At 39.8% G+C, this 13514-nt stretch overlaps 1 protein-coding gene across 1 annotated transcript in view; it reads right to left on the bottom strand.

Annotated features, from left to right (window-relative positions):
* The window catches only part of KIF15 (kinesin family member 15), a 97810-nt gene that overhangs the window by 50510 nt on the left and 33786 nt on the right, over nucleotides 1-13514 (bottom strand). Inside the window, exons 8-11 of the mRNA XM_003809315.6 lie at nucleotides 6419-6628; nucleotides 3176-3301; nucleotides 2896-3018; nucleotides 412-535 (exon numbers count right to left, since the gene is read on the bottom strand). Of these exons, the coding sequence (XP_003809363.1) occupies nucleotides 412-535; nucleotides 2896-3018; nucleotides 3176-3301; nucleotides 6419-6628 (583 nt within the window). The remainder of the gene's footprint in view (nucleotides 1-411; nucleotides 536-2895; nucleotides 3019-3175; nucleotides 3302-6418; nucleotides 6629-13514) is intronic.

Below are 13514 nucleotides of genomic sequence, written 5' to 3'. Positions count from 1 at the left end.
AGGGTGCTGTGCACCTCTTAAGATCTGTTAATAATTCACCCTCTTGCCTTTATGGATTTCCAGTTAATTAATTCTCTACTAGCTATTCTTTGAAGAAAAATAAGTCTCTCTTATCCTATAGTAAACATATATAGATTACATATGCTACGTAGAAGTAGATCTAAATGAAATTAATCTCTTTTTAGCACTTATAGATTATTCAAAATTATTTTAATTCCCCCTTCTCACTGCCTATGGTATCTGTATCTGATTATAAACAAACCACTATGTTCCTATATAGGAGAAATAAGCAGAAAGAGATACCTGCAGAAAAATTTGGGTTGCCTTATTGTGTTGTGTCTATCACCAAGGGCTCTTAAACTATTATTTGTACAGTCTTCCCCAAGATAAAGGACTGTGTGCTCATCCTACCTCTGGTCAGGAAGCTTTCTGGTGGTATCTGTCCTGAAGCAAGCTCCGCCAGTTGTTCTTTGAGCCTCTTCACTTCAGCTTGGAGCTGGCTCACATTTCCTTGGGTGTCTTCATTTACTACTGCCTGTTCAGGAATTTTTAAAAAGCATTAAAATAATGCTTTTTGAGTAGTATAGTCCTGTGTTTACATTTGTTTGGTATGATTTGTAGTGATGAACATCAAACAAAACTTCAAGACCACATCATAGTCAAAAGGACACAGGAATCACAGTGTGCTCAAGTGGGGAGGAAGCTTCCTTTTCTTGTGCCTTCAGACCTGGAGCCAGAGAGAAACAGCCCCAGCCAGGCTCTCTGCCCCCCAGCTGACTAGCCCTGAGCTGTTAGGCTGGGTCACCCTTAGGATCCGGGTGTGTTCACCTAATACTTCTTTCCCTGAGAACGACAGCCTTCCCCCACCCTCCCAATGGAGAAGAGCCAATACCTCAGTGAGTATCATTTCCCTTCTTTCCTAGCTCCCTACGGGGAAGGAGCCTAGCCTCTAAGTGCATGATGACTTGCAGGGTGGGCTTGAGCTTGGCAGAAGCAACCTTCTCCAGAGGAATCCGACCTTTATTTTTTAACAGCCCTCTTGGAAGGAGGGGTTGGTTTGACACTTCCTTTTTTTTTTTTTTTTTAATTTTTTACCACACTAAATGATTATCTTCATTTTCTTAAAGAAATGTCTTATTTAGGACAACTTCTAAAAGGCTAAAGGACTCACAAACAAAATGTGCCACTGTGGGGCAGGATGTCAAGAGTGGGGGAGGTCACACATGTGCGCCACTGCACTCCAGCCTGTTGACAGAGCGAGACTCTATCTCAAAAAAAAAAAAAAAAGTTGATTAATTAAAAAAATAAAGCCTTAAAAAGGTCCACAAAGCCTAAAGGGTGATAACGAGTGCCAACAGCTGAGTACCAACCAGGTCAGAGGACTCAATTGTGAAATACTCAATACTCCAGCAAGGAAAAAACACCCTGTGACAGCCCCAAGGTCTTCTGTATTCTCGCTGTAAGCCCAATTTGCTCACGGAAAAATTTAAATAGCACATCCTTAAACAAGTCCCAGATACTCTGGCACTTTCCACTGATAGGCTGCAAAGAGCTTACCATTGAGAGTGACTAGTAGAAGGCTCTTGGTTTTGTTCTTTTGTGTGTTAAGCAGCCATTTCCAGTTGCTTCTGATTCTTATGGCCAGCCTCATTACAAGGTACTACTGCACTTCTGACATCACTGTCCCATCAGTGACTTCATAATTCTAATTATTGCTGCAGTTCTATAATCTCCAAAGACTTCTAGTAAATCTTAAGAGACTTAGGGTCAGGAAGCTCTAATGATTTTTCCTCCTCATCTTACTAGTACTCCATAGTCCAAGGAAATAAAATAAATGACTAGATCTATAGTCTTCTGATTTACCCAGGGAAAGGGGCAACATGGACCTCCTGATTTACAGCCAGTTGGTCTGAAAGCACAGATATGACAAGCTGGGGCTTGCAATTGGCATCAGAAGTTGGGGGCAGTCTTGTAGGACTGAGCCCTGAACCTGTGAGATCTCACCCTATCTCCAGACATAAAGTGTCAGGATGGAACTGAATCAGAAGACACTCAGCTGATGTCTGCTGCAGAACTGATTGATTGGCTGTTGGCAGGAAGAAAGACTCACATACTTAATTTGCTTTCCCTTAAGAAAAAATTTGTCAGCTGGGTACAGTGGTTCACACCTGTAATCCCAGCACTTTGAAAGGATGAGGCAGGAGGATTGCTTGAACCCAGGAGTTTGAGACAAGCCTGGGCAACAAAGTGAGATCCTACGTGTACAAAAAATAAAAAAATTAAGGCCAAGGCAGACGGATCACGAGGTCAGGAGATCGAGACCATCCTGGCTAACACGGTGAAATCCCGTCTCTACTAAAAAATACAAAAAATTAGCCGGGCGTGGTGGTGGGCGCCTGTAGTCCCAGCTGAGCAGAGATCGCGCCACTGCACTCTAGCCTGGGCGACAGAGCAAGACTCTGTCTCAAAAAAATAAATAAATAAAAAATAAATAAAATAAAAATTAAAAAAATAAAAAAATTAGCCTGGCATGGTGCTGCATGCCTGTAGTTCCAGCTACACAGGAGGCTGAGGCAGGAGGATCGCTTGAGCCCAGGAAGTTGAGGCTAGAGTGAGCTGTGTTTGCACCACTGCACTCCAGCCTGGGTGACACAGCAAGACTGTGTCTCAAAAAAAAAGAGAAAAAACTAGTCAAGCAATAACAACCATAAGATCTAACCTAGGTCTCTAATTACATGTGTGATATAGAAGGGTAGGAAAGATAAAATAGAAATTTTGCATACAATGAGAAATAAATAAAAGTTAATGTTAATATTAGGGCAACCACAAAAATGGCATACTGCAAGCTTTAGTATTTTTCTCATTTATTTAATGAAGTATACGCCAGTATTTTACCTTGTTTTTAATCAGCTTGGCTCTTTGAGCAAAGTTAAGTGTTGATAGGGTTTCCCCAAAACACCTGGATCCAGGATGAACATTTGCAATTATGGCTGTTTTGGCATTACCTCCAAGGGAATCCTGTTTAATGATAGGAATGAACACATTTTCGGTGAGAAATCACAAGACCTTTTTAAGCAAAGAAAATGTATACTCTTGCCACCGAGGCTGAGAGACTGTCCCACTATCAACTTTAGCATAACCAAAAGGAGCCCAGGAACCCAAGGATCTACTTTACCCGTAGTAAGAAGGTAAGTTTGGAGTCTCTGTAGCAAACATGTCTCTGTTTTCCATTACCCACGTCGACAAGTGCTGTAATCACTTGGCCCAGGCAGCTCAATGATCGATTTATGTTACCTGCTTCCTAAAGTGTTGACGGAAAAGAACAAAAATTTAGGTACGTTGGTTACTCTTTGGTATTTTGAATGAAAATATATCTAGCAGAGGAAAATTCTGGATGAAAAGGCAAGTCAGGGACAATGTTAATAAAGAACAACTATTCAACAAATAAAAAAGAAGTGCTGAACTATCCCTAACCTTTTCCTATTTGATGTACACTGTAATTTTAGTATTAGAAGACAAACACAGGCTGGCACTGTGGCTCATGCTAGTCATCCCAGCACTTTGGGAGGCCGAGGTGGGCAGGTTGCTTGACCTCAGGAGTTGGATACCAGCCTGGGCAACATGGCGAAACCCCATCTCTACAAAGAAATACAAAAAACTGCTGGGCATGGTGGCACATGCCTGTAGTCCCAGCTACTTGGGAGGCTGAGGTGGGAGGATCACTTGAGCTTGGGAGGTGGAGGTTGCAGTGAGCTGAGATTGTGCCATTGCACTACAACCTGGGTGACAGAGTGAGACCCTCTCTCAAAAACAACAACAAAAAAAGACAAACACAAAAATCATGCAAAGAAAAAAAATATTAATGTCACTTCATGATTGTAATAGTTTGAAACCGAGCTATAAAGACCAGAAAAAAATAGGGGAAAAAAAGCTAGAGTAGTGCATTAATACGTACTTTTTTCAATCCTTTTATGCTAAAATATTTAAGGGTATAATGCCTAATAATTCACCCATACAGCCCCCAAAGCCACTGATGAACTTATTTGAGGAGAATATTCAGTTTAATTCTGTAAAGGATAATAAAAACTACTTTAAAACAGAAGCTTGGTGGGGGGAAAAAATGAGCTAAATACGTTACATTAGATTTTTACTGTAGGTAGCATATTTTGAAAACTGGGTCTGCAGTGGAAGGAGTATACAATAAAGAGAAAAAGTCAAAATTATAATGCAAGATGTACTGAATTCAGAGTCACTGCTGTTATCATTCAGTAAATCAGAAAGGCAGTTAGTGGCATGGTTGAGAGTACTGTAGCAGCTCGGTTTGAATCTCAGCTCTACCTTTATTAGCTGTGTGACTTCGGTTTCTTTAACTGTAAAATAGAAAGAATAGCACCTACTTCCCAGAGTTGTTGGGAAGGTTAAATGAATTAATATATGTAAAGCATTTTAGAACAGACTTGGTATATGGCCTATTAGAAGCATATGCTTTTTCTGACACAGAGTCTCACTCTGTCACCCAGGTTGGAGCACAGTGGCACAATCACAGCTCACTGCAATCTCGACCTCCTGGGTTCGAGGGATCCTCCCACCTCAGCCTCCCAAGTGCTAGGATTACAGGCATAAGCCACCATGCTCAACCCATATGCTATATTTATTAAGCCTCATATCTCAATAGAAATATGAGCTTTAGGCTGGGCGTGGTGGCTAACGCCTGTAATCCCAACACTTTGGGAGGCCAAGGAGGGTGGATCACCTGAGGTCAGGAGTTCAAGACCAGCCTGGCCAAAATGGTGAAACCCCATCTCTATTAAAAATACAAAATATTAGCTGGGTGTGGTGGTGGGCGCCTGTAATCTCAGCTACTTGGAGGCTGAGGCAGAAGAACTGCTTGAACCGGCGAGGCAGAGGTTGCAGTGAGCCGAGATCATGCCACTGTACTCCAGCTGGGTGACAGTGAGACTGTCTCAAAACAAAAAAATATGAGCTTTAGATTGCCTGAAACTGCCTCAAATGTAGGTCAGGCGACTAAAATCCTCACTTTTAATGAAAAAAGTAGATCTCTTCCCTCATCCTTTCCAATTCCTCTCCCCTTGCCCATGTATATTCTAAACTATAGACTCTACAAATATTTTATTGACAATTCATATTACTATATATATATATAAACACATATTGACAATACATATTACATAGAACCTCTGGTCCCACTGTTGATACCTTAGCCTAGGACTAGATACTTAACCCTTCATACCTGAAATATTAAACAGCGTAAGTGGTCATCTTTTTCTGTGGGCTCTCCCTTCTAAAATCTTAACAGCAGTGGGTCAGATGACTAAGTTTCTATAAAACAGGCTTTCTTCATGAACCACTTAGTTGCTCAGAAATGTTAAGTGTTTCCCAGTATTCGCAGAGTTGATACAAACTTGGCCTGGCACTCCTGGTCCTTGATAATCCGGGCCTGCTTGCCTCTCTAACCCACCCATCCATTGAGCCATGCTGAAATGCCAAATGCTACACTCATTCTGCATCCACAATAACCCTTGAGATGCCCCCCTGCCAGGCATGCATTTCCTGTTTCTCTCTCCCTACCGAAATCCTTCACAAGTCAAGAACTACTTCTTTTCCACATGTTCCACAAGGAGTCCACATTGCACCCTTCTTCCTCTGACCCCTGTTGTCTCTTGTACCCTTATCCCCTCTGGTATGAATTAAAACATTTTTGCTACTGACAGACTTGCCCTATCCCATCTATGTTCACTGTTCCACAAAAGAAATCTCTGTTCCTTTTCAATAGGAACAATTTCTTATTTCTTTGCCACCCTCAAAACACTTAGCTTGGTATGGTCATATATCAGTTAACAACACGGATACATTTTTTTTTCTGAGACAGAGTCTCTCTCTGTCACCCAGACTGGCGTGCAGTGGCGCGATCTCAGCTCACTGCAACCTCGGCCTCCCAGGTTCAAGTGATTCTCCTGCCTCAGTCTCCCAAGTAGCTGGGACTACAGGTGCGCATCACCACGCCCAGCTGACTTTTGTATTTTTTTAGTAGAGACGGGATTTCACCACGTTGGCCAGGATGGTCTCGATCTCCTGACCTCGTGATCTACCTGCCTCAGCTTCCCAAAGTGCTGGGATTACAGGTGTGAGCCACCGTGCCCGGCTAACAGGGGTACATTTTAAGAAATGTGCTGTTAGGAAATTTGATTGTTTTGTGGGCATCATAGAATATACTTATGCAAACCGAGATGGTATAGCCTACAGCATACCTAAGCCATGTGGTATAGCTATTATACTCTTAAGGGACCCCCATCATAAATGCAGTTCCTCATTGACTGAGACATTGTCATGCATCACGACTGTATTGACTGCTAGTAAGAACTCACACACAAGTTGAAGACCATAATTTCATTCTCACCTTCAATCTCATCCCTTCTGCATGGGTATCTTTTTGCCTTTCAGATCCTGCTAAATCCACCAGGTTGAGTAGGGAGGTCCGTATATTCACAATCTCATTACTTTTCTCCATTGACTCTATTGTAATTGTAAAGACGGCATGAGACCTAGACGATTCTCTGTTCATTGATGTTGATGCCACACGTCTATTCCTCCATCCTCCAGACAACACCTATGCAAAAGGAAAACATATTAAAAGAAATGAGAGGACCAGTTACAGTGGCTTATGCCTGTAATCCTAGCAGTTTGGGAGGCCAAGTCTGGAGGATCACTTGTGGATAGGAATTCAAGACCAGCCTGACCAACATAGTGTGAGACCTCACCTCTACAAAAAATAATAATAATAATTTGCTATGTACAGTGGCAGGAACCTGTAGTCCTAGCTACTTGGGAGGCTGAGGTGGGAAGATCTCTTGAGCCCAGGAATTCAAGGCTGCAGTGAGCCATGATTGTGCCACTGCACTGCAGCCTGAGCAGCAGGGCAAGATCCTATCTTAAAAAAAAAAAAAAAAAGGAAAAGAGAAAAAAAAGGAACAAGAATAGGTACACTTAAAATGTAAAATAAGCACTTGAGAATCACTCATTTTATTATGAAAAATACTAACATACAGCTAATTATCTACTTTCATAGGGAAAAAGAAATATATTTACATAAAGCATATTTTCTATTTAGAACAGGGGTGAGGAGTATCTATTGCCTTCCATTGTTATCTAGCTTTATAAGATAAATTATATTATCCCAAGTTCCAAATGGTACACAATAGCCACCAAAATCAGTAGGAAATTTGTAAAGCGTGGTGAGAAAGATTACTGGTCCATTAAGGAATAAGCTGAAGTTATTTTCCTTTCCTTTGTGTTCCCTTTCCACATGACAGAAACAGAACAAACAGGAAATCAGAGCGCATAGGATCTAGAACTGGTTTTGCCACGCTTTATTTGTGTTAACCTAATGTAAATCACAAAACCTCTCTGAACCCATTTCTTTACCTAGAAAATGAGAATGTTGGACAGGAAAAATCTGTAAATTATCTTTAAGCCCAAAGTTTTGTAAGCTTTTGGTCTACAAAGTATTTTTTCCCTTCTATTCCCTATGGCAAGCAGGATACATGAAAGTTCAGAATGCAGGCTCTGGAATCAGATGCATATGAGTTCAAACCATGGCTCCACTATTTACTAGGCGAGGTCTGGGGCCAGCTGAACCTTTTCAAGCCTCAGCCTTCATATTTGTAAAATGGGAATATGGGTACCTATCCCATAGAACAGAACATATAAGTTTTAGGTGCATATGAATCATCTACAGATGTTGTTAAAATTCAGATTCAGATTCAGTGTGAGGTGGGGCCTGAGATTTTGCATTTCTAACAAGCTCTCAGGTGATGCTGATGTTCTGAGGACCACATTTTGGGTAGGAGGGTAACAGTATATATAGGGTAAAATGGGGAAATTAGTATCTTTATCTCAAAGGGCATATTGAAAATTAAGTAAAATAATGTATACAAAAGAAGTTAGCACAGTGCTTGGCATCTTCACTCAATAAATCATAGCTGTTGGCAGGGCACGGTGGCTCACGCCTATAATTCCAGCACTTTGGGAGGCCCAGGTGGGTGGATCATGAGGTCAGGAGACCGAGACCAGTCTGGCTAACACGGTGAAACCCCGTCTCTGCTAAAAATATAAAAAATTAGCCGGGTGTGGTGGCATGCACCTGTAGTCCCAGCTACTCGGGAGGCTGAGGCAGGAGAATCGCTTGAACCCGGGAGGTGGAAGTTGCAGTGAGCCAAGATCGGGCCATTCCGCTCCAGCCTGGGCAACAGAGACTCTGTCTCATCACAAAAAAAAAAAAAAAAAAAAAAATTTGTAGCTGTTATAACCCTATTAATCAGCAACAGTATAAAACTGAAATTATTTGTATCTTTTTTCTTTTTTTTAAGACAGAGTCTCACTTTGTTACCCAGGCTGGAGTGTAGTGACATGTTCATGTCTCACTGAAATCTCTGCCTCCCAGGCTCAAACGATCCTCCCACCTCAGCCTCCAGAGTAGGTGGGAGTACAGGCATGCATCACCATGCCTAATTTTTTTGTATTTTTAATAGAGAGGGGGTTTCACCATGTTGGCCAGGCTGGTCTTGAACTCCTGACCTCAAGTGATCCACCACCTTGGCCTCCCAAAGAGGCTGGGATTACAGGAGTAAGCCACTGCGCCCAGCTATTTGTATCTTTTATGTTTCTTGGATAGTACTTTATGCTTTCTTTTTATAACATTAAATACTGTATATTACATATTAAATACATCTGATACATTCATACAGCTACAAAAAACAAGAGAGAGAGAGAGATCCTCCAAACTGAGACAAATTCCAAAATACTATTATCTAAAAAAAGCGGCCGGGCACTGTGGCTCACGCCTGTAATCTCAGCACTTTGGGAGGCCAAGGCGGGTGGATTACCTGAGGTCAGGAGTTCAAGACCAGCCTGACCAACATGGTGAAACCCCGTCTCTACTAAAAAATACAAAATTTAGCTGGGCGTGGTGGCAGACAGCTATAATCCCAACTACTCGGGAGGCTGAGGCAGGAGAATCTCTTGAACCCAGGAGGTGGAGGTTGCATTGAGCTGAGATCATGCCATTGCACTCCAGCCTGGGCAAAACAGCGAGACTTGGTCTCCAAAATAAAAAAGGCAAGGTATAAAAATAGCACAGTATGCTGTCACTTGTGTAACATAAGGGGAAAAAGCAAATACAAGCATGTTTGCCTGAATACTTCTACAAAAATCAAAATAAAAAATCAAAAACAAAAATACCTGGTGAGTGTTCATAGATTGGGAGACTCAATATTGTTAAGATGCCAGTTCTACCAAAAATAATTGATAGATTCAACACAACCCCACTCAAAATCCCAGCAGCCTATTTTGTAGAAATTGACAAACTGGTTCTATGTAAATGAAAATGCAAAGGACAATGAATAACCAAAGTAATTGTTAAAAAGAACAGTGTTGGAGGACTTACCCTACCTGATCTAAAGACACTACTTAGCAACAAGTTATATAATAATCAAGACCATTTAATATTGATGAAAAGAAACATATAGATCAACAGAACAGAATACAGTTAGATATAAACCCATATGTGTACAGTCAATTCACCAAAGATGCAAAGGCAATGTAATAGGAAAAAGAGTTTTTTTCAATAAATCATGCTGCATACTGGATCAAAAACAAAAAGGCAAGAAAAGAGAAGGAAGTATTAGATGAAACAGGCAAAACACACTAAGAAAGATGGTAGAAACCAGTCTAAGAATATCAACAATCATATAGTAATGTAAATAAATTAGGTAAGATACTGTCATGAGCAGTTAAAAAAACGAGCAAAGTATAGCTATGTGGTTTACAATAAACACCTAAAACATTAAGAAACAGAAGGGGCCGGGCCCAGTGGCTCACGCCTGTAATCCCAGCACTTTGGGAGGCCGAGGCAGGGAGATCACGGGGTCAAGAGATAGAGACCATCCTGGCCAACCTCATCTCTACTAAAAATACAAAAATTAACAGGGTGTGGTGGCACATGCCTGTAGTCCCAGCTACTCGGGAGGCTGGGGCAGGAGAATAGCTTGAACCTGGGAGGCAGAGGTTGCAGTGAGCCGAGATCATGCCACTGCACTCTAGCCTGGCGACAGAGCGAGACTCAAAAAAAAAAAAAAAAAAAGAAACAGAAAAACTGATGGGAAAACGTATACCAGGCAAATGGTAATCAAAAGAATGTTCAGTGGTAGGTGAACATCAGACAAAACAGATTTGTAAAGCAAAATGTGTTGATAGGAAAGTACAGAATCAATAAATAATTATAGGTGAAAATAAAAGGAAGATATATACTAATTCTACACTTGTATATATACCTAATAAAGGAGTCCACAGCAGGTCCTCCATTTCACTTCATTCAGTGTTATTTTGTTGTGAACTTGAGAAAATAAAATGATTTCCACCCGGGGCAACTGTCTGTGTAAAGACCAGCCGGGCCAACATGACAAAACCCCATCTCTAATAAAAATACAAAAATTTAGCCGGGTGTGGTGGCACACGCCTGTAGTCCTAGCTGCTCAGGAGGCTGAGGCACAAGAATCGTTTGAACCCGGGAGGCAGAGGTTGAAGTAAGCCAAGATCGCACCACTACACTCTAGCCTTGGAGAGAGAGTGAGACTCCGTCTCAAAAAAAAAAAAAGTCATAAAGTATATGATACTCATACAAATACAGGACAATAAACAATGCAGTATGAAAGTACTCAGTGAGCCCGCCATATTTGTTATTGTTTGTTTCTGAACTGTATGGTGGTAGGAAGTGCTCCTGACAATTTCTACTTTGCAAACATTTATTCCCGATTTAACCCAACACCATGACTGCCATCACTCACTTATCCACCAAAACCTGGGTAAATAATTATCTTAGTTGTTATTATTCTTTTTAAAATAAATGTATAGTTGACATTTATTTCAATGTTTAATATTAGAAGTGTGTTGGGTTCTTATTGAGAAGTTTGGTGATGCTTTTATGACTGGAAATATGCAGTAGGAACTTAACTCTTCTTTGTATCAATTAGCCTGTAGTAAAATTGGTTTTATTATACATCGTTTCACTTAAAGTCAGTTTCCAAGAACCTATAAGGATGTTAAGTGAGGACTTGTTGTGTTTCCATATGTGTATGTATCTATTATATATATATATATATATATATAAATTAGACAAAAATCGCAATGAAACTGAAAAACCAACACCTTAGTGGGAAATCAGTGCATCTCTCTGAAGTATCAATAGATTACACGGACAAGAAAACTAGCAAAAATATAAAACCTTGTACCAAGGATACATATTCTTCTCAAGCACACATGACACACTTTTAAAAAAGGTTATTAATCCATAAATTATGTCTCAAAAAAAACTCAAAGACTAGATGTCACATAAGACCACATTCTTCGATCCCAATGCAATTGAGAATCAATGTGAGAAATAAGTTAGAAATCCTCACACGCTTTGGAATTTAAAATCACATTTCTCAGTAATTCATGAGTCAAAAAAAATTATAGTAGAAAAATATTTGGATCTACACCGTAATTAAAATATTAAAACTTGTGTGAAGTTAAAGAAGTATTAAGAAGTAAAAATTTATAGTATTAAATACTTATATCACAAAAGAAATGCCAACGTGAGTAAACATCCAGCTTAAGAAGTTGGAAAAAGAACAGCATGATAAACCCAGGATAAACTGAAAACAAAGAAAATATTAAAGAGCAAGTCCATATAAACAATAACAACTGTGTAAAAAGGAAACAGAATGGCAGTTATGGCAAAGATTGTAAAAATGTGAATACTAGGAACAACTTTATGCCAATATACTTGAAAACTAAGAGGAAATTGAAATTTTTCTAAAATACATAACTTACTAACACTGACCCAAGAAGAAATAACATGGCTGCATGGCTCTATTAAAATATTGTTTTGTAGTTAAAAATCTCACAAGACCCAGATAATTTTTCAGATGAGTTCTACTATGTATTCTAAGAATAAGTCATCCCAGGCACAAATACTTTCAGAAAACAAGTAACATTGATAATAAAACCAGACAAAGAGAATAGGGCCGGGTGCAGTGTCTCACGCCTATAGTGGGAGGCTGAGGCAAGGTGAAATGCTTGAGCCCAGGAGTTCAAGACTGACCTGGACAACATGGCTAAACCTCATCTCTACAAAAACATTCAAAAATCAGCCAGACATAATGCTGTGCACTTGCAGTCTCAGCTACTAGGGAGGCTGAGGTGGGAGGATCTGTTAAGCCCAGGAGGTCAAGGCTGCAGTGAACCATGATTGTGCCACTTGTACTCTGGCCTGGGTGACAGAGCGAGACCCTGTCTCAAAAAAAAAAAAAGAAAAAAAGAAAAAAGGAATAGGACAAAGGAAATTACAGATTGATCTCAACTTTTTAAATTTATGAAAAACACTAAACAAAATAATAGCAAATCTTAATCGAGTACTTTATCGTGTTAACATGTTAAAGAAGAAAAAGCACAAGATTATCTCAACAATGGTGGAAAAAGCATCAAACAAAACTTTAACACACATTCTTGATTTTTTAAGACAGTTAGCAAGGTGGCTGATTATAAAAGCATCTTATAAAAATCAACTGCATTTCTATACACACCAAACACTAAATGTAATTTTAAAAAGTGATTATGTGCCGGGCACGGTAGCTCATGCCTATAATCCTAGCACTTTGGGAGGCCAAGGCAGGTGGATTGCCTGAGCTCAGGAGTTCAAGACCAGCCTGGGCAACATGGTGAAACCGTCTCTCCTAAAATACAAAAAATTAGCCAGGCATGGCAGTGCGTGCCTGTAGTCTCACCTACTTGGGAGGCTAAGGCATGAGAATTGCTTGAACCTAGGAGGCGGAGGTTGCAGTGAGCCAAGATTGCACCACTGCACTCCAGCCTGGGCGACAGAGCAAGATTCTGTCTCCAAAAAACAAATAAAAAAATAAATAAAAATGAAAATAAGAAAGAGATTATTAGAGAAACTAAAAACATAAGGTATACTGGAATAAAGTTAACAAAAAGTATGTGTGACTTTTATGATGAAAATTATTAAAATTATATTGCAAGACATTAAAGATCTAAAAAGAGGAGACATACTATGCTAATGTATGGACTGAATATTGTAAAACATTGTAAAAAGAATTGTTAATCCCTCCAGACTGGTCTATAACTGCAATGTAATTCCAATAAAAAACCCAACACAAATTTTTGAGTATGTATGTATACACATACTAGGTCACATGTACAACCTGTCTCTCGCCGGGGGGAGTCTCAATTTAAACAGCTGGAATCAAGAGACTTGATTCCATCTTTTATTGAAGATAAAAGAATAAATTATAAAATATACAGCAGTGAAAATAAATGAAATGCAACGTAGATTTCATAAACCACATTGAGTTTTAAAAGTCATAGAAAGCTAAATATGTGTTTTTCAAACTCAAAAACAGGCAAAACCACATACATATGTGATTTAAAAGTGGAAG

The sequence above is a fragment of the Pan paniscus genome, chromosome 2 (genome assembly GCF_029289425.2).
Source record: "Pan paniscus chromosome 2, NHGRI_mPanPan1-v2.0_pri, whole genome shotgun sequence".
Taxonomy (NCBI): domain Eukaryota; kingdom Metazoa; phylum Chordata; class Mammalia; order Primates; family Hominidae; genus Pan; species Pan paniscus.
This window is presented reverse-complemented; position numbering and strand designations above follow the sequence as displayed.